At 54.9% G+C, this 20,662-nt stretch overlaps 1 protein-coding gene across 1 annotated transcript; it reads right to left on the bottom strand.

The window, feature by feature from the left end:
* Positions 1-330: 330 nt before the first annotated feature.
* On the bottom strand, positions 331-9,450 carry MYL4 (myosin light chain 4). Its single transcript, XM_008051503.2, has 4 exons — positions 9,299-9,450; positions 4,275-4,302; positions 1,879-2,028; positions 331-635 (listed from the first exon to the last, which is right to left on the bottom strand). Exons 1-4 carry the CDS (start codon positions 9,419-9,421, stop codon positions 331-333), a joined length of 606 nt encoding a protein of 201 aa, XP_008049694.2. The 5' UTR covers positions 9,422-9,450.
* Positions 9,451-20,662: the final 11,212 nt, after the last annotated feature.

Here is a 20,662-nt window from a genome sequence, read left to right as displayed (position 1 = left end):
TCAGGGACTGGGGAGACTCCGGGCCCCAAGTCCGAAGGCCCAGACTCCCCGGGCGGGAAGGGGCTCCGGCCACGCGGCCCCTCCTGGCTCTGGAGAGCCCCGTGGTCCCTGGAGTCGTCCCCGTGACCTGACCTCTGCCTGGCCCGGGTGAGGCGGACGCCAGGGCAGGAGGCTGGGCCACCCTGGAGAGGGGTGACCCTCCCCTCCACCTCCCCAGACCTGTTGACCCTGGGGTCTGGGTCCTCAGGGTCTGGGTCAGAACGTGGTCCCCAGAGACCCGCGGACCCCACACTCACCATGAAACCTGCCTCCGCCTCCCACCCGGCCTCCTCACTCAAGCCGTGCACCCAAGGCCTCAGGGCCTGGGTCGGGACGTGGTCCCCAAGGACCCTCCACTGGGCCCTCCACCTGCCGCGGCACCCACCCTCCAGCTCCCAACAGCCCCCCGGCCAGCCGCGCACCCAAGGTGGCGAGGACATGCCGGAGCTCGGCGCCCATGACCGTGCCGTTGCTCTCCTTGTCGAAGACGCGCAGCCCCTCCACGAAGTCCTCGTAGGTGCCCTGCTCCTTATTGCGGGAGATGTGCTGCAGGATGGGCAGGAACGTCTCGAAGTCCAGCATCTTGGCGCTCATCTCTTCAGGGGCAGAGAGACGGCCGCGTGGGCAGCTGCTCCGGCAGGGGCCTCCCCTAGCACCGCTGGGGCAGGGGCTGCCCAGGAACAAGGCTGGGCACCTGAGCCCGCGAGACCCGGCTCGGGGCCCTCTTCCCCAGTAGAAGGACTAGGGCCGCAGGAGGAAGAGGCCAGACTCCACCAGACCTCGGGGAGGCCGCTTGGGCAGGGAGCTGCAGCGAGGGCCACGGGCGGAAGGCCCACGGGCCACACACTCACAGTGCGGACATCGACCTGTAACAGCCCTACGGTCCCAAAGGCAAACCCACAGGGCCGAAGAAAGGCATGTTGCAGGACTGCAGGGGCCCATCTCCTGAGACACCCTGCTCAGCGCCATGCTGAGTCGGGAATGCTGCACACGTGTGGTTCTCTTGTGAACAGCACACCTCTCCTGCATGGCGTGTGTCAGAAGCTTAATATCCAGCCTGAGCAATGTGGCAAGACCTTGTCTACAAATAATCAAAAAGTTAGCCAGGCTTGGTGGCACACACCGGCAGCCCCAGCTGACTGGGAGGCTGAGGAGAGAGGATCACCTGAGCCCAGGAGGTCAAGGCTGGGGTGAGCCATGATTATGCCACTGCACTCCAGCCTGGGCAGCACGGTGGAACCCCAACTCAAGAAAAAAAAATAAAGACCAGGCATAGTGATTCATGCCTGTCATCCCAGCACTTTGGGAGGCAGAGGCCAGAGGACTGTCTGAGCCCAGGGATTAGAGACCCACCTGGGCAACTTGGCAAAACCTCGTCTCTACAGTAAATCAAAAAATGAGCCGGGCGTGGTGGCACGTGCCTGTGGTCCCAGCTACTTGGAAGGCTGAGGCGGAAGGATCACCTGAGGCCAGCAGGTCCACGCTGCTGTGGCCATGAGTGTGCCACTGCCCTCCAGCCTGGGCAACAAAGTGGGACTCTGACTAAAAAAAAAAAAAAAAAAAGGTCACAGGATCTCTCAGGGCTGCGACAGCCACCTCAACAGAGCCACTGGGGTGGGGCAGAGCTGCGGGGTGGCTGTCAGGTTCCCCCTTGCCCTCCTGCCGGCTGTGTCTCCGGCACCCTGGGGAGTCAGCTGAGGACAAGCCTGGGTCACATTCCTCACGGTCCCACCACAGGCAGGGGCTTCTAGATCAGCTCCTGAGATGGGACTGGCCCAGGAGGCGGGAGCTAGATCTGGCGAGGATCCAGTGTGGCCTCCCTCCACAGGCCAGCTGTACCTTCGGGCTTGGGCTTGCCCAGGACGCGCAGCACCTCGGCGTTGGTGGGGTTCTGGCCCAGCGCCCGCAGCACGTCCCCGCATTGCCCGTAGGTGATCTTCATCTCTCCCGTCGGGGTCCGGTCAAACAGTGAGAAGGCCTCCTTGAACTCTGCGGAGGACGCCAGCTTCGCCCGGGTACAGGAGGCGGGGGCTGGACCGCCCAGCCTCCCCCGGGCGGAGCAGCAGTCCATATGGCTCCCGCATCTCAGGCCCTCCCCAGCCCTGCCTTTCTGGGACAGCGTAAGAGGCCGCCTGGTGCCCCAGGCCCACCCCAGCGTGGGCCCGGGGGTCCCTCCACGTCCCTACTCCCCCACCTCCCCACCCCCGCTGTTGTCACATGATGTGAACTGCTCCCTGGCCCCCACCCACTCAAGCTCCTAAATGAAATGGCAGAACTTGTTCCCAAGAACAAAAAGCATAAAAGAAATCAGGGTCATGTTGCCTAGAGAAAACAAGCCTAAGAAGGAAAAAATGCCCTCACTTTGTAGATAAGAAAATTAAGATTTCTGTAATCCCAGCACTTAGGGAGGCCAAGGTGAGAGGACTGCCTGAGCCCACGGGTTAGAGACCAGCCAGGCTTGGCAAGACCTCGTCTCTACAATAAGTCAAAAAATTAGCCAGGCATGGTAGCACGTGCCTATAGTTCCCGCTGCTTGGAAGGCTGAGGCAGAAGGATCACCAGAGCCCAGCAGGTCAACCCTGGGGTGGCTATGAGCGTGCCACTGCACTCCAGCCTGGGAGACCAAGCAAGACCTTGTCTCAAAAACAAAAAAAAAGGCCAGGCGCAGCAGCTCACACCTGTAATCCCAGCACTTTGGGAGGCCAAGGCGAGAGGATTGCCTGAGCCCAGGGATTCAAGACCAGCCTGGGCAAACATGGTGAGACCTAGTCTCTACAATAAATCAAAAAATTAGCTGGGTGTGGTGGCATACGCCTGAAGTTCTAGCTCTTTGAAAGGCTGAGGCAGAAGGACCACCTGAGGCCAGCAGGTCGAGGCTGTGGTGGCCATGAGCGTGCCACCGCACTCCAGCCTCGGAGACAGAGGGAGACTCCAAGTCAAAAAAAAAGAGGATGTGCTTAGCCTGAGGGAGTTAGATCAGGTCATCTTTCAAATGTCTTTCAAATCCTGGGATTTTGTGGTCCTGGGAGCATTTGGTAGGGGACAGAGGGGCACGGGGCACAGCAGGGAGCCCTCTTTGCATCCGGGGTCATGTAGCTGTCACAGGATGAAACATGTAACTCTCCGACGCCAGACTCCCACCAGTGGCGAGACATGGAGCTGGAAGATGGTGGGCTTTGGCAACATGTATGAGGGAGGAGAAGAGCTGTGGCGGACCACACTGTCGCTGACTGCCCTGCCACCATTTGGATCACGTCTGGGCAGATGCAGTGATGGGGGAGGGGACACTGGTAGCCTCAGAGGGGCTTTCCAGTAGCTGGGCCAGAAACAAGAGCTTCCAGATTCTTCCATAGATTTGGGGGTGTAGGAAAAAAGGCACGAAGGTTTGCTGAGCATCTCTGGTGGCCCTGGCGATCTGGCAGGGTAGCTGAGGTCACATGTCTCAAGTCAGGTCTGCCTGAGCCTGCATGGACCACCCGTGAGACAAGCCCTGACCTCGCCGTACCTGGTTTCACTCCCTGTAGCATGCAGGTGGTAAGCTGGGTGCCGTGGCTCACGCCTCTAATCCTAGCACTTTGGGAGGCCGAGGTGAGAGGATTGCCTAAGCTCTCGGGTTCGAGACCAGCCTGGGCAACTTGGCGAGACCTCATCTCCAGACATGGAGATTAGCCAGATATGGTGTTGTCTGCCTGTAGTCCCAGCTACTTGGAAGGCTGAGGTAGAAGGATTGCCTGAACCCAGCAGGAGCAGGTCGAGGCTGCAGCGGCCGTGGGCTTGCCACTATGCTCCAGTCTGGGGACAGAGTGAGACTCCAACTCAAAAAAAAAACAAAAGAATGCAAAGTGGTGACAGCGGCTGCTGCTGGTGTGTTCTGAGAATTAAACAAGTGGATCTGTGTAAAGTGCTGAGGACTGTGCCTGGCCCAGGGCGGATGTTCAAGACAGGAGTGCTGGGTGACAGTATTAATGATCACTACTACCACGAGGATGACACCGCCCCCTGGTCCACCTCCCCTTCGTCCCCCTCCCCTTCCTCCTCTCCCTCCTCCCCTTCCTCCCCCTCTTCCCCTGACTCCTCCTCCCACTCCTTCCCATTCCCTCAGCATCCTTCCCTTCCCCCCCTTCCCTTCCCCCCCCTCCCCTTTCGCCTTCCCCCTCTCCTACCTCCTCCCCTTTCCCCTCCCTGTCCCCCAGGAAAGCACAACAGGGCAGGAAGGTGGGGTTGTCCCCACTCACCTTCGATCTGGTCCGTGGTGAAGTCTATCTGTGGGGAGGGAAACAAGCGTGAGGGCTGGGATTGTGGAGGCCGCTGCAAAGGCCCCCCCGCAGGGAGCAGAAGTGGCCTCCTGTGGGCCTCTAATGAGGGAAGCTTCCCCTGGAGCCGCATTCGCCACCCCAGTCTCCTGAGGAGAGAGCCACGACAGGCTACGCATCCATAGGCTTGGGATCAGCAAGTCACAGATTGAAAATATTCAGAAAAATACATCAATAAAAAATAACAAGCCGGGCTTGGTGGCTCAGCCTGTAATCCCACACCTTGGGAGGCCGAGGTGAGTGGATTGCCTGAGTCCGTGGGTTAGAGACCTGCCTGGGCAACTTGGCGAGACCTCATCTCTACAATAAATGAAAAATCAGCCGGGCGTGGTAGCGCGCACCTGTAATTCTGGCTACTTGGAAGGCTGAGGCGGAAGGATCGCCGGAGCCCGGCAGGTCAAGGCTGCAGTGGCCGGGAGCGCCACTGCACTCCAGTCTGGGCGATGGAGTGAAACTCCAACTCAAAAATAAATAAGTAAATAAATAACAACACATAGCTGGGCACAGTAGCTCGTGCCTGTCATCCCAGGCCTTTGGGAGGCAGAGGCAAGAGGAATGCCTAAGCCTAGGTTCAAGATCAGCCAGGGAAACTTGGCGAAACCTCGTCTCTACAATAAATAAAAAAATTAGTCAGGTGTGGTGCGCACCATTAGTTCCAGCTACTTGGGAGGCTAAGGTGGGAGTATCACCTGAGCCCAGCAGATCGAGGCAGCAATGGCCATGAGTATGGCACTGCACTCCACCTTGGGCGACAGAGAGAGACTCCACCTCAATAATAATAACAGTAAAACAATCAAATATAACACAAATTTTTAAAAATACAGCGTAACTATCACATAGGATTTACACCGTATTAGGTGTGACAAGTCATCCAGAGATGACTTGACGTGTGCGGAGGAGGTGAGTAGGTCATGTGTGAGCACTGTGCTGTCTTTGATCAGGACTCGAGCACCCTGGGACTTGGGCTGTCAGTGGGGGTCCTGGAAACAGTCCCCCACAGATATCGAGGGACAAGGGTCGTGCAGCCTCAAGCTCTCTCAGCGCCACTTGCAAAATGAGAGAGGAAGAGAAACTGGATAATTCTCGAACCCACACTCACTCCCTGTCGTCATTCCTCTGGGTCAGAGGTAAGCTCTTTCTCCAGGCCAGCCCCCTGCACCTCCATGGCTGCCCCTCCAGTCTTCCCCTTGGCCACGGTCCTCTGGTGAGCTTTGAGTCCTTCTTCCCTTGCTTGGGCGCCCACGAGTGCCCACCCTCGGATGCCTTTCTCTACTCCATGCCAACTTCACACCCACTTCCTTCCATGAATGAAGGCTTCCCACACCCCATGCCCGCCACACTTCTCCCTCGGCACCTGTCCCTGTTAAACAAAACTCATGGGAGGCTGTGAGTGTGAACTGGGCTCCTGCAGACCAAACTAAGATGGCATCGCTCACATTAAGGTCCGCAAGACCAGGCCACAGCGAAGCTGTCCATCGACCTTCTGAGAACTCAGGACAGTGGGAAATAATGACAGTGGCCCAGTCCCCGAGCAGGAGACTGTCAGCTGGCATGACAAGGAAGTCCCTCTGCTTTAACCTTTTCCAAAAAAGCAACTCTGATATGACCACCTCTCACTCTACTCTGTCCTGCCTGCCTTGGCCTCCGCACCTCCAAGCCCAGCCTCCACTGTAGGCTCCTCAGAACACTTGCCCTATTTCACAGAATGAGACGTTGCCAGTGTTTAGACTTGCAAATAGAGTGCAGTGGGCTGCTTAAGCTAACCGTGCTGTGACTTCATCCTCTGACACCCGCCCAGGCACCGGGGACAGGGCGCATGCATGGGCCTCTGCTTGCCGTCCCCACTTCCTGGCCTCTGCCCTTGAGGTCACGTCTCCCTTGGGGGAGGGATTTTCATTTTTGTTCATTGAAATATGTGGCACCCAGTAGGCACTCAAAACTATTTGTTCAGTGAAGGAATACATTTTGGATTTCCCTCAAGCGCATAATAATTCAGTGCTGAGGACAGTGAGTGACCACGGCCAAGAAAGAGCCGTCATTTTCTTTTAATTTTATTTTTATTGAAAGAACTAAAAACTGACCTGCCATATGACCCAGCAATCCCCTTACTGGGAATATATCCAGAGGAACTCAAATCATTCTACAAGAAAAGATACTTGCACGTGCATGTTTGTTGCAGCTCTGTTCACAATGGCAAAAACATGGAACCAACATGCTGCCCATCAAAGTCGGACCAGGTAAAAAAAAAATGTGGTACATATGCACAATGGAAAACTATGAGGCCAGAAAGAGGGACAAACATATGGACTTTGCAGCAACTTGGATGGATTTAGAATCTATAGCACTCAGTGATCTATCACAGAAACAGAAAACTGAGTACCACGTGTCCTCACTCATAAGCGGACCTTGAACAATTATCATAATACTATAAGAAAGGGATTGGCAGTAGTAGGAAACTGCCAGAGGAGGGGGGGTGGGATTGGCAGTAGTGGGAAACTGCCAGGGGGGAGGGGCACACCGCATCAACAAGGGTACCTGTTGGATAATGAACATTTGTATAGCTAACCCTAAATTGTACCCCACATCTTTAAAATTAAAATTTTTTTAAAAATTAGTTTTATTAGGCCAGGCACAGTGGTTCATACCTGTAATCCCAGCACTTTGGGAGGCCGAGGCCAGAAGACTGCCTGAGCCTAGGGGTTTAAGACCAACCTGGGCAAACTGGTGAGACCTCGTCTCTACAAGAAATTTTAAAAGTTAGCTGAGAATTAAAAGAATTAGCGGGTGGTCCACGCCTGTAGTCCCAGCTACTTGGGACTGGGAGTAAGGGCATACACCCCCAACTCCAACTAATTTTTAAATTTTTTGTGGAAATGAAGTCTCACTGTCTTGCCCAAGCTGGTCTCAAACTCCTGGGCTCAAGCAATCCTCCTGCCTCAGCCTCCCAAAGTTTACAGACGTGAGCCACAGTGCCTTGCCATCATTTTAATTTAAGGTCTTCCATGTTGCTCCATGGTCCTTACCCACCCACCCCATGCCTTCTCCACGGGTGGAGGGGATCCAACCTGGGCCAGCTTCTCCGAGGACCACCCTCCCTAGGCCTGCCCTGCTGCTGCTTCTGCGGGCCTATCCCATCTCGAGTCCCAGAACTGACCTCCATCGGTGAGGACTCGGGCTGATGGCATGGGCTGGCAGAATCTGGGGGATTAACTGGGTCGGAAGGAAGTCAGCTGTGTCCAGGAATGAACTTGCCAAGAGCAGGGGTGGTCGGAAGTTAGCAGAGCCCCCTAAATGGAGCTGAGAACGCTCTGCATTGACTCACCAAGGAAAGAGACAAGCTGCTTCCCTTTGCTTCAAGGCACAGGAGTGAACACGGAAGGGAAACTAATAGAAAAACATAAAATCTGAATAGGCAGTCATAACCACACGCCCGGGCTTAAGCTTGCCTCTTCTCTGTCTTTGAGCACAGACTCTTCAACTCCTGACCTCAAGGATCCTCCCACTTCGGCCTCCCAAGTGCTGGGATTGCAGGCCTGAGCCTCTGCGCCCAGCCTGAGCAAGGACTCTTCTAAGCAAGGGAAGTGGGTAAGTGCAATTCTAGGGAAAGTGACTCTGTTGAAAGGCACCTGCTTTTTCCTTCTACTTTAAAGTGACTTCTACAACTCCCAGGAAGAGGCAGACACGGCAAAGAGGACTGTACCAGGGTGAGACACTGAGGGAGGCGGGAGGGAAGGGTGAGGCCACGGGAAGGACACCGCCGGATACCACAAGTGGCAGCTGCCCAGTCCCCAGGGACCAAGCTTGGCAGCACGTGCGCAAACCTGGTGCTGTAGCAGGACAACTCAGAAACACAGGCAAGGAGGGGTCCTCCAGGGGATGGTCGGCTTAAAACCTTCAGGGGCCAGAGTCACACATGGGTCTGTTTGCCCGGAGTGAGTCATTCTCAAGCCCAGGAATGGTTCTGCCCAGCCTGTCCCCTGGGTGGGCTGGATCCTTGGCAGAGTGGCTGCCCAGATCCCTACTTGGGGCCGGGCAGGACCAGAGAGGCCGAGGGAGGGCCCCATGGATGGCGCCCTGGGTTCTGGGCGCCGGCTCATGTCACAGCCCGGGTCCTGCCTCTTGTTTTACCCCACCCCTCACCAGCTCAGAAGGCTGAGGTCCTGGGGGTGCCACTCTCCACCTGCTATTTATAGCCCTTGAGACCAGACTCCACTTGACCTCTCTGTTCTGTGCCAAGGTCAGCAGGCAGGGCTGACACCAACTCCAGGGAGATGAAGGTCCTGGCTGAGGGGAGCCAGGTGGGGCAGAGGAACTGGACCCGTTTCCTTGCAGGCAGGAGCATCTCGCCCCACCCAGTGGGCCAGTCCTCTGTGTCCTTCAGATGGAGGTCAGGGCTGAGGCCACAGGAGGAGGGGCTCATCTGGGCAGGGAGAAAGTCAGAGAGGGACCCAGGCTCCTCTTACCCCCATCGTGGCCTTCTCCCCACCTGCGCTCGCCCACTGTCGGGGCGTCTCAAGGAGCTTTGCTCAGCTTCCCCAACTCAGGCACAGAAAGCACATTCCATGCCTGTCTACACCACCCACTCCAGGCTACACTGGCAGCTGTCCGGATGTGCCTGTGCTCCATAAAGACCCCGAACGACCTCCGTGGAGGCCAGCCTCTGTGACTCTGTGTGGTGATCCACTGGGCACCTTAAAAGGGTGGGTGTTTGACTGGTCGCCCCTCCTGCCATTCCCAACTCTCCTGGGCAGATCTGGGATGGCAGGGCAGGGCCTCTTGGTCTTGAGGGGAAGGCCTAGGCCCAACACCCTGGGGGGCTGTGACCCGGGCAGGACACCCGCATCCTCGATCCCAGGCGTTGCCCACGCCACACAGCCTCTAAGCTTCCAGGCAGGTGGGGGCCCAAATCCGCCCCCAGCCCCGTCCCAGTGAGGAAGCCTCCTCACCTTTACGCTCTTGGGGTCAAAGGCAGGCTCCTTGGGGGCCTCGGGGGCTGGGGCCGGCGCAGGGGCCGGTGCGGGGGCCGGCTTGGCTGCCTCCTTCTTGGGCTCGGGCTTCTTGGGAGCCATGCTGTCCGCGGGCTCTGGGGCAGAGGCGAGGTCTAGGGACCCGTCGTGGTGCTGGGTGGGGAGCCGGAGCTTTTATCCAGGCAGGAGCCCCCACAGAGGGGCCGGGAGCCATGGCTGCTGACTATAAAAGGAAGAAACGCAGCAGGGCACAGCTGACAACTGGGTATTGTCACCGGGTCTGGGGCGACGGCCCCCTCCCTCACCCACACCTCGCTCTTCGGCCTCCCTGCCTGCCCATTGGTGGAGACTTGGGCCGACCCTCTTGGACAGCCAGGCTGTGAAGATGAGCTGACCTGGGCAGCTGAGGACCTCACACAAAGCCCAGGGGAGGCCGAGGCTTTTTTTAGCCCCTCCTGAGTGGGCAGCCCACGGCACATTCCTCTGAAGCCAAGATCCCTTAAGCCGAGCCACTCTGGGCCGGGACAGCAGCTGCCCGCCGCCCCCCGGCCAGCCCCTCCCGCCTGGTGGGAGCCCTGCTTCCTGGAGCGGTGGCCCTGAGGTCCCTGGAGCTGCCCCCACAGCGCACGCCCCCTCCACCTCCACCCCGTGGCCTCGTTCCTTCACCTCGTCCACACTTTGCTCACTCCTTCACCTGGGCCACGCGGCGTCACCCGTCCGCCACAGCCACTCCTCAGCCGCCCCTTCACATGTCGGTGAAGCCCCCGTTCACCTCAACTGCTCGACCGAGGTCGCTGGAAAAACCGTCCGTGAGCTGGGCTGTGACCAGGTGTGTCTGATTCCAGCACTGACATCTGGCCATTCCCAGGACCAGCTGCTTCCAGGAGGGGAGGTTCAGGAGCTCTGTGCTCTGCGGAGGGCCAGGATGACACACATGAAACCCACAGACACACCAGGACCGGGCAAGAACAGGGGGCTGGCAAGTCACCGTCTTGTGCTCGTTTCACCTCCTGTATGTATATATTTTTTAGTTGGGGTCTCACTCTGTTGCCCAGGTTGGAGGGCAGTGGCACATTCATGACGATATAGCTCACTGCAGCCTCAGCCTCCTGGGCTCAGGTGATCCTCCCACCTCAACCTTCTGAGTAGCTGGAGTTACAGGCAGGCTCCACTACATCTGGCCAATTTTTTGATTATTTGGAGAGATGAGGTCTTGCCATGTTGCCCAGGCTGGTCTCAAACTCCCAATCTCAAGCATCCTCCTGCCTCGGCCTCCCAAAGTGCTGGGATGACAGGCGTGTGCCACCATGCCTGGCCTCACTTCCTGTATTAATGGAGATTTTTTTTTTTTTTTTTTTTTTGAATTGGAGTCTCACTCTGTTGCCCAGACTGGAGTGCAGTGGCATGTCCTGGCCACCACAGCCTTGACCTGCTGGGCTCTGGCAATCCTTCCACTCAGCCTTCCGAGTAGCTGGAACTACAGACGCGTGCTACCATGCCTGGCTAATTTTTTTTGATTTATTGTAGAGATGAGGTCTCGCCAAGTTGCCCAGGTGGGTCTCGAACCTGAGGGCTCAGACAATTCACTCACCTCGGCCTCCCAAAGTGCGGGATGACAGGTTGAACCACAGCGGAGTTTTTTGTTTTTTTTTTTTTGTTGTTGTTGAATTGGAGTCTCACTCTGTCGCCCAGACTGGAGTGCAGTGGCCGCTCCCGGCCACCGCAGCCTGGACCTGCTGGGCTCCAGCGATCCTTCCGCCTCAGCCTTCCGAGTAGCTGGAATTACAGGCACGTGCTACCACGCCCGGCTGATTTTTTGATTTATTGTAGAGATGAGGTCTCGCTGCCCAGGCGGGTCTCGAACCCGCGGGCTCAGGCAATCCACTCACCTCAGCCTCCCAAAGGCACGTGATTACAGGCTGAGCCACCGAGCCGGTGAGATTTTTTTAATGAGTGTGTGCTGTCTTTGTTGAAAACTTTGGTACGATGTCCACTTGTATACCTAATCCTGAATTGTATCCCACATCTTTAAAATAAAATATTTTTTAAAAACTTTGAAAATCGATAAAATATTCGGAAAAACAGCAGCGCAGCTATCCACTACACAGAGCTGCTTTGCACTGAGACTTCACACTCTGCTACTCAGAGAAGAAAGAGGTGTGAGCCGGGAGGAGCCGAGAAGTCCCTTGGCATCCCAGGCCCTGCCTCCCCACCTGCAGAGCAGGTTCACAGGTCAGCCTCAGGCATGGCTTTCCTGCCGGGGCTGCCTTTTCTGCCTTTTTAAAGTGCCTAGTCTGCCTTTTCTGGCCTGCGGGCTCTGCACCCCAGAGCTTTGCTCTCAGAGGCCAGAGGGCCCCGGGGGTCACCCCGCCCCATCCAGCTTTACAGGCCCAGGAGAGACTGAGCTTGCCTGAGAGGCTCAGTTACTTGTGGGCAGAGATGGAAGGGCTGCTCCTCAGGATGGTGCCCCTGCAGAGGAGGGTGATGCTCCCCCAGAGGAGGGCGGTGCTCCCCCAGAGCTCACCAGCCCACCTCCTCACGCCCACCGCCTGTGTGGGCAGGAGCACCCTAAGGCAAGAAAAGGGGCCAGGACTCGCCCAAGGGGATACTAGAATTAGCTCAGGCCCAGACCCCAGGCCAGTCCTGTCCTGAGCTGGGCCCACAGCCCCGCCGCGGCGCCCCTCTGCCCTTCCACCCCACATCTTCTGACCCGCCTGTCCCCCTTGTCCCCTATCAAAGCCCACACCCTGTCACCCCTATTCCCTGCCAGGCCCTCCCTGGCCAGCCTCACTCCCCTTGGGGCTGGGAGCTTGGTTTTTGGCAGCAAGGGAGGAGCCGGGGAGGAGTCCAGGCCCTCGCCCTCTCAGCCCCCACCTGCACCCTGTCCCGGCGAGGCATCCTGCCCAGTTTGCACAGACACACGACCGAGGCCTCTGGAGGAGGCAAAGGGTGAACTGAGTGTTTGGGCAGCGCCACTGGCCACCGGTAGCACCCAGTTGCTTAATCTACAAGAGGGATCACCAGGAGTGCTCAGATAACATTCCAGAGTCCCTGACTCTGTGCACCTCTCCAGGCTGTGAGGGACACAGGGAGCCTCCAGCCCAGTCCCTCAGTCAGCACTGGCCCGATGTGTTGCAGGCGCTGGGGCTCCCACCATCACCTCCTGAGAAACGGGCCCAGGGCTCAAAACTTAAGTAGCGCCAGAATGAGAGAGCTGGCCTCCCAGATAAAATGAGTCATGCTGTTCATTCCAGAAGGAAGTGTCAGCCACAAGAGCTGGAATGCTGTTGTTCTCTTTCCTTTCTCTCATGCAAATTCCAAAAGGAGCAAAAGATGGCAGCTGCACAGCAGCAGGGCCACGAGGCTAGAGGGGAGAAGGTGGGGGGTCCAGGGGCCCCCAAATCTCAAAAGGGAAGATGAGGGGGTCTAGGGGTCCCCAAATCACGGAGGGAGGAAGGTGAGGGGTCTAGGGTTCCCAAATCACCAAATGTGGGAAGGTGAGGGGTCTAGGGGCCCCCAAATCACAGTGGGGGAAGCTGGGGCATCTAGAGGGTCCCCAAATCATAGAGGGGTAAAAGTGGGGGGTCTAGGGTTCTTAAATCACAGAGTGTGGGAACATGGTTGTTCTAGGGGGTCCCCAAATCACAAAGGGGAAATGTGGGAGGTCTAGAGGTCCCCAAATCACATGGGGTGAGGCGGGGGTGTCTAAAGATCCCCAAGTCACAGAAGGGGAAGGTGGGTCTAGTGGTCCTCAGATCACAGAGAGGTGAAGATGGGGGAGCTAAAGATCCCCAGATCACAGAGGGGGAAGGTGAGGGGTCTAGAGGACCCCAAATCACAGAGGGGGAATGATGGGGGTCTCAGGGGTCCCCACATCACACAGTGAGTTTTGGTGGCCGAGGACCGTGGCACTCTGTCCCATGATGTTACCTCCTGATCGCAGGCTCAGCAGCCTCAGGACAGTCACAGTCAATATCCATGTCCAGCTGAGGAGACAGTGTGGGTCAGGCACCGCACATGCCTCTAGCACACAGGAAGCTTCCTGGATGTCAGTTTCGTTTCGCTTTGCCAGGCAGGTGGGCCAGAGGTGTGTCCAGGCTTCCCGGACTTCGTTGAAGGAACACCAGGGGAGGGGAGGGGCCCCCCTGGGAGGGACAGGGTAAGATGGCAGCAGAGAAAGGGACTGTGAGGTGTGGGGTCAGGAATGAGGAGGAGGCAGGGGGAATGGCATGGGTGCAGGGAGGCAGCTGGAACACACGTGTGAAATACTTGTGGCACTGAAGGCATGTGGCAGGTTCCAAAGGCCAGGTGACCTGAGGAGGAGGCACCCCGAGGAGGAGCTCCAGGCCCCAGGCCCCTCGTCCCAGCTCCCTGGCAGGGAGAAAACTTCCTCCAAGTTTCCAGAAGTCCCACAAAAAAACCCTGGCACTTGAGTGGACAGTGGCCTCAAGGAAGAGCCAGACATGCAAGGGAAGACACGGATGCCTGGTCTGGTGGTCACCAAAGCCACGGTGCATCCAAGCCCAGCACTGGGGCCAGGGGCTGCTCCTGCCACAGCCCCCTTCCGTCCGAGGGTCACCGCCGCCCCCCCCCCAGAGGCCAGTCACCCAGAGCACTCTTCTCCAGCCTAGACAAGGGCCTGCCCTCCAATGAGTGTCAACCGCTCCATAAAGGAAAGAAAGGCCAAGGGTGGGGGCGAGTGTGGCCACCCCGCACCCCTGCAGCATCTGGGGTCTCTGAGGCCACAGCCCCTCAGGCTGCCTGCATGCTCCTGTTAGACGGACTTCAGATTCCGCGACTGAAAACAGGGCAGAATTCCACACCAACCAGCTTTCATCAGATGTCCAGTCCAGGCACCACGGCACTAAGAACACTGGCTTCAGCCGCATATGGGCTCACAGACACCCAGCCCCCCTCCTCTCCTCCCCTCCAAGTGCCGCCTGGCCCGGGACCTGTGTCCTGCTGAGAGACTCCCCCAGCGTCCCTGCCAGGGATCAAATGCCGCTGACAGCAGTCCTGGCTGTGGATGCCTGTCCTTGTCACCCTCCCTCCTCTCTGCTGGCCAATGTCTCATGAGCCTGAATATCACTGGCGCTGGTCAACCCCATGTTATCCAACTGCGCTGGGGAATTTGGGCTTTCCTGTGAGACAGAGGTTCAGGGGGCCCACTTAGGAGCCAGCTGAACTAATATGGGCCATGTCTCCCAACACTTTGAAACAAGGCAGGAGAATCACTTGGGACCAGTCCAGGCCACACAGCAAGATCCCATCTCTACACATTTAAAAAGCAGCCAGGTAGCCGGGCTCGGTGGCTCAGCCTGTAATCCCGTGCCTTTGGGAGGCTGAGGTGAGTGGATTGCCTGAGCCCGCGGGTTCATGACCCGCCTGGGCAGCAAGACCTCATCTCTACAATAAACCAAAAAATCAGCCGGGCGTGGTAGTGCATACCTGTAATTCCGGCTACTTGGAAGGCTGAGGCGGAAGGATCGCCAGAGCCCAGCAGGTCCAGGCTGCAGTGGCCGGGAGTGGCCACTGCACTCCAGTCTGGGGGACAGAGTGAGACTCCAACTCAAAAAAAAAAAAAAAAAGAATTACAAAAGTAGCCAGGTGTGGTGGCACATGCCAGAAGTCCCAGCTACTCGGGAGACTGGAGTAGGAGGATCACTTGAGCCCAGGAGGTTGAGGCTGAGGTGAACCCAGCACTTTGGGAGGCTGAGGCGGGAGGATCGCTTGGGCCAGGAGTTTGAGACCACCCTAGGCAATATAGTGAGACCTCATCTCTACAAAAAACATTTAAAAATTAACCAGGCCTGGTGGTGCACACCTGTAGTCTCAGTTACCCTGGAAACTAACATAGAAACCATCCAGGTGTGGAGTAATCTCAGCACTTTGGGAGGCTGAGTCGAGAGGATTACCTGAGCCCAGGGATTCAAGACCAGGCTGGGCAACTTGGCGAGACCTCGTCTCTACAATAAGCCAAAAAATTAACTGGCCATGGTGGTGCACGCCTGTGGTTCCAGCAACTTGGAAGGATAACCTAAGTCCAGCAGGTCGAGGCTGCGGTGACCATAAGCGTGCCACTGCACTCCAGCCTGGGTGACAGAGTGAGACTCCAACTCAAAAAACAAAAACAAAAAACAACACTTGCCATTTCATCATGGAACACAACCCAACTTTACAGTAAAGAGTTGAACGTCTCATGTAATTTGTTGAACATGTTAACTGAAAGTGAAACTGAATGGGGATCTAGGACTCAAGTATGGTTTCTGAGGAATGCATGTTGTGTCTACACCACCAAATGGAGAAATCATAACTGGGAATGTCTGAGGTTTCCTCTTCCTGAGACTTTGCATCAACCCCTGCCCTTCTGGCCTGGGCTGCTCGGTGCTCCCCAGAGCTCATGCAACCTGGATGCGGTTTCCAATCAGCCTCAAGACTTTGGACACTACCTTGACTTTAAAACCCCTGAGGACTTATGTGCAAGACCAATGCGTTCTCTGGGTCCAGACAGGGGGAGTCAAAAAGCACCAAGTTTAGATCAGATGGATGAGATACAACTACATGCTCAAGTCATTCTATTATCAGATGTCACAAAAACATTTATGAAGTTACAATATGTTGACATATTTATACTAATGTACAGGATACTGTTTCAGGTGCTGGGGGCATCATAGTAAGCCAAGGTCCCTGTCTTCATGGAGCTTATATTTTAAAAATATATATTTGAAATGACCATACATGCTATGCAAAAAAAGAACAAGAATATTGTGAGAGAGAAGAACAGGATGGAGCTAATGACTTAGGCAGGACAGGTCAAGAAATATTCTGAGGAGGTGACATTGAGGATGAGGCTTAAAGAATTAGTGAAATTTAGCCGGTCAAAAAGGAAGGAGACAGTATTTTAGGAAGGAGGAGTGGAAGCTTTAGACAAGCTCCGCTTGAATCACTCTGTCAATATTGTTTAAGTTTCTTCTATATATGTGATGTTTTTCAAAGCGCAATATTGAGAAACATAAGACATGGTCCTTCCCTTGGGAGACAAGGCATCAACAAGTAATCAATTGTGTAAGTTGACCTGGGCAGCCATAACAAATACCACAGACTGGACGACTTCAAGGACTGGATTTATTTCCCTGCAGTTCCAGAGGTTGGAAGTCCACGAGGAAGGTGCTGGCAAGTCTGTTTCTGAAGAGAGCTCTCATGTAGGCTCACATGACCCTTCCTTGGTGACAGTACCCAGAGAGAGGGCAGGCTTTCCGGTGCCTCTTCCTGTCTGATCAAGACCTCATTCAGCTTTAATTACTTCCTTAGAGATGCCATGTCCAAATACAGCCACATTGGGGTCTAGGGCTTCTACCTAGGAATTTCGGATGACACAATCTCTAACATCAATTAATAAACAAAAAATAGCTGGGTGTGGTAGCTCACACCTGTCATCCCAACACTTCAGGAGGCCAAGGCAGGGGGATTACTTGAGCCCAGGAGTTCGAGATCAGCCTGGGCAACAGAGTGAGACCTCATCTCTCTAAAAAACCTTTTGAAAACTTAGCCAGGGGTAGTGGCACGTGCCTGTAGTCCCAGCTACTCAGGAGGCTAGGGCGGAAGGATCACCTGAGCCCAGGAGACTGAGGCTGCTGTGAGCCGTGATTGTGCCATTGCCCTCCAACCTGAGTGACACAGTGAGAACTTGACTCAAAAACAAAAACGAAACAAAACATAATAATAGGTGAAAGGACAGATTAAGAGTGGGAAGCCATTTCTCATCTTGTTCTTAAACCCTGACACAATGATGAGAAAATAGAAGCTGTGCTTTTGGAGAAATGCACACTTTAGGTATAATTAACTTTACCAACTTTGTCTTTTCAGAAACAGACTTCCAGATACCAGAGGTATTTCATAGCGGCAATCAAGCTTGCCTAGAGTAAAGGGAATTTACAAGGCCTGAGACATCATGCATTGGGCAAGGACTGTAAAAGTCATGAAACTTGTAATTACACAAGTTATAACCACTCTGAGGGAGAGCAGGTGGGGATTCGATCTTCCAGTAAATTGGGCACTATCCACAGGGAAGCCAATGATCCCCCAAAGCCACCCACTGGGAATGCCTAGGAGATAAGGGGAAGTGCACCATTCACTAACTCTAAGGAATGCCGTTAGGGAAGGTGCAGAAGAATTAGAATCCTTATCATGCCCTTCTCTAGGGGCTATGGTAATGTGGGCGAACATTAATGGGTCTCTGTGTCACAGGTTCTCTAAGACATCCACAGGTGGTCGATAAGGAAGTCACAGCAGTCACGGCAGTCATGTGCAACATCTCAAAGAAAAGGATTTAAGCCAGGGCTTTGGGAGGCTACGACGCCACACTCACCTGGAGGGTAGGCCCACTCCCTGTCTGTGGGGGGTGAATTTTTCTTAAATAAATCTTTTCTTCTCTTACCTCTGTGTGTTGCAATTCTTGGCAATTTGCTCGGATCTCTGGGTTGCCGGCACGCACCTCTGGCTTGCCAGCCCCGGCAGTGCTGCGTGCCTCTCTCTCTCCACCCTCATCCTGTCTGCCAGTACCCTAACCATAGGAACAGAGTAAGGAGACTGCACAGGGACAAGGCTTCAGGGACGGGGCTCTGGCCCTCTGGGAGTTTACAGGCGACATAGGAAGTGGACAATGAAACAAGTAATCATGGTAAACAGTGAAGAGAGGCCTGCAGAGAGAGCAGTGCTGGGAGATGAGCCAGTAGCCAGGCAGAGGGGCAGTAGGGCGCTGGGAGCTGGGAACACAGGACCCACCCTTAGAGGCAGGAGGTGGGTCGTGAAGGCCCACACAGCTGGAAGGTGGGTGTCACAGGGGATAAGACTGAAGAAGACAGGCCCAACCTTGAAGGGCCTCGTAAGACAAGGTCAAGAGGCTGAACTGGGTATAGCCCGAGTGTGGTGGGAGCAGATGAGGGAGGAGCACTCTGACCTGATCAGACGTGTTTTTGGAGGCAGGCCAGACTAGAGGCGGGAAGAAACATGAAGGTCTGTTTTGGGGGGTAAAATGGGCAGGTCTTGGTGACTGGACGTAGGCATTGGAGAGAACCTGAATATGCCACCCCAAGATGCCCCCTTTGGCAAACTGATCATCTTGAGCTAAAGGCACTTGAACAACCACAGAGGCAGGAAGGGCCCTCTGGCTTTCCTGTTCCTTCTTGAGAGCCGGAGATAAAGCTCCCGTGTGAAAGGTGTCCTCCCCTAACCAAACCAGGAGAAATAAAGGCTTTCTTATCAGCACACAGGGAGCTGAGGCTGAGAGGCTTCTCTACAATTTTGTCAACTAGGTCTTATCTCCGCCATTAACTACCCTAATCCCTTTGTCTTGTCACATTTTCGTGCTGCTCTTTGTCAAACCCAGTAGATAAGCATTGGACTCTATTTTTCCTGTGAAGGTTTTCATCTATGTGTAAAAATTACTAAATAGGTCAGGCACGGTGGCTCACTCCTGGAATCCCAGCACTTTGGAAGGCCAAGGCAGGAGAATCGCTTGAGTCCAGGAGTTTGAGACCAGCCTCGGTAACATAGTGAGAACTTTGTCTTAAAAAAAAAAAAAATTTAGCCAAGCATAGTGGCGCTCACCTGTAGTCCCAGCTACTCGGGAGGCTGAGGCAAAGGATTGTCTGAGCCCAGGAGGTTGACACTGCGGTGAGCTATGATCATTCCACTGCATTCCAGTCTGGGCAGCAGAGTGAGACCCCCACTCAAAAAAATTACTAAATAAAATATGTCTGCTTTTCTTCTGTTAATCTTAAGTCAGCTTAACTTTTTTTTTTTTTTTTGAGTTGGAGTCTCACTGTCGCCCAGGCTGGAGTGCAGTGGCACACTCATGGCCACCCCAGCATCGACTGAGATACAAATCTATAGGACAATGTGATGAGAAGTTGAAGCCCCGTGAATGAATGAGTTTGCCCAGTGAGAATATGTAGGGTGAGAAGAAGGCCTAGAACATACCCCTGAGCACCCTAATACCAAAGGGGCTGGTGGAGGGGTTGCAAAGGAGACTGGCAAAGAACAGGGTGTGGGAGGAGCCAGGAGACTGGCAGAGGGAGACAAAAGAAGGAATGGTCTCATCAAGACTGGCAGAGGGAGACAAAAGAAGGAATGGTCTCATCAAGAGGGAGGAGGAGGTCGTGAGTGGAGGGAAGGAAGTGGTGAGGTGTAAGACCTCAAGTACTGGGACAGGACGAAGGGTGCAGACTGGAAGGCCCAGAGAACCTGGAAGCGCGTGCTTGCTCAGGCTGTGTCCCGGTGGGACCTGCCTCCTGCTCGTGACACCATGTAGTCTGGCTTTTTGAATAGTTCCTGCCTCCAAGTCCTACAGACATGAAACAGACAAAGCAGAAGGTTGGGGGGAAAACACAGCGGACCATTTTTGGAAGGATGCCTGTGGTAACCCAACCCCACTCACGAGCCAAACACACTGGCAAGGGGATGACAGTGGGGATGTCCAAGGGGCTGATGGGTGGTGAGCTCAAGCAGGTCCATTAGAAACGGGAAAGGAAGCAAAGATGCTAAAAACGCCCCATCAAAGCAGCCTTGCAGAGGATGAGCAGGAAACCACTATGGATATCTCAGTCTCGCCAACAGCAGTCAGAAAGGAGAGGCTCCTTCTCCGGCTAGGACAATGAAAGGCTTCAGGCCAACTCTAAGACCGTGAGCCAGAGAGCTGAGCATCACAGACGCTTCGAGTGCTGGCTCCCCAGGGACCTTTCCAGCTACACATGAGACCTGGTCCCCAACATGCTGTGAGAAAAAGAGCTGAATCTATGACCTGAACAACTTCACATTTACTTTCATTTGATTTTAGCTCATTAAACTTTAAACAGCTAGTGTGGCTACTATATAAGTCAGCATAAAAGTCTATTTCCATTCTAATTCATCCAACATAATCCTACTCAAAGATCTGGGCACCAGCCTGGACAACATAACAAGACCACATTTCTTTTTTTTTTTTTAACTTATACAGAACAGAAATTTATTTTCTCACAGTTCTGGAGGCAAGTCTAAGATTGAGGTGTCAACAGATTCTGTTGTCTAGCAAGGGCTGCATCCTACAGAAGGAAGGACCACTGTGTTTTCACATGGCAGAAGGTGGAAAGGTGAACCACATCGCTACAAAAATAAAAATTAGCAGGGTGTGATAGTGTACACCTGTAGTCCCAACTACTCAGGCGGCCGAGGCAGGAGGATCTCTTGAGCCCAGGAGTTGGCTGCTTTAGTGAGCTTTGATTGCGCCACTGCAATCCAGCCTGGATAACAGAGCAGGGCTCCATCTCTCTCTCTCTCTCTCTCTCTCTCTCTCTCTCTCTCTCT

This window comes from Carlito syrichta, unplaced genomic scaffold (genome assembly GCF_000164805.1).
Source record: "Carlito syrichta isolate Samal-C Ts95f unplaced genomic scaffold, Tarsius_syrichta-2.0.1 Scaffold179606, whole genome shotgun sequence".
Lineage (NCBI taxonomy): Eukaryota > Metazoa > Chordata > Mammalia > Primates > Tarsiidae > Carlito > Carlito syrichta.
The sequence above is the reverse complement of the archived record's forward strand: the minus strand, read 5'-3'. Positions and strand labels throughout refer to the sequence as shown.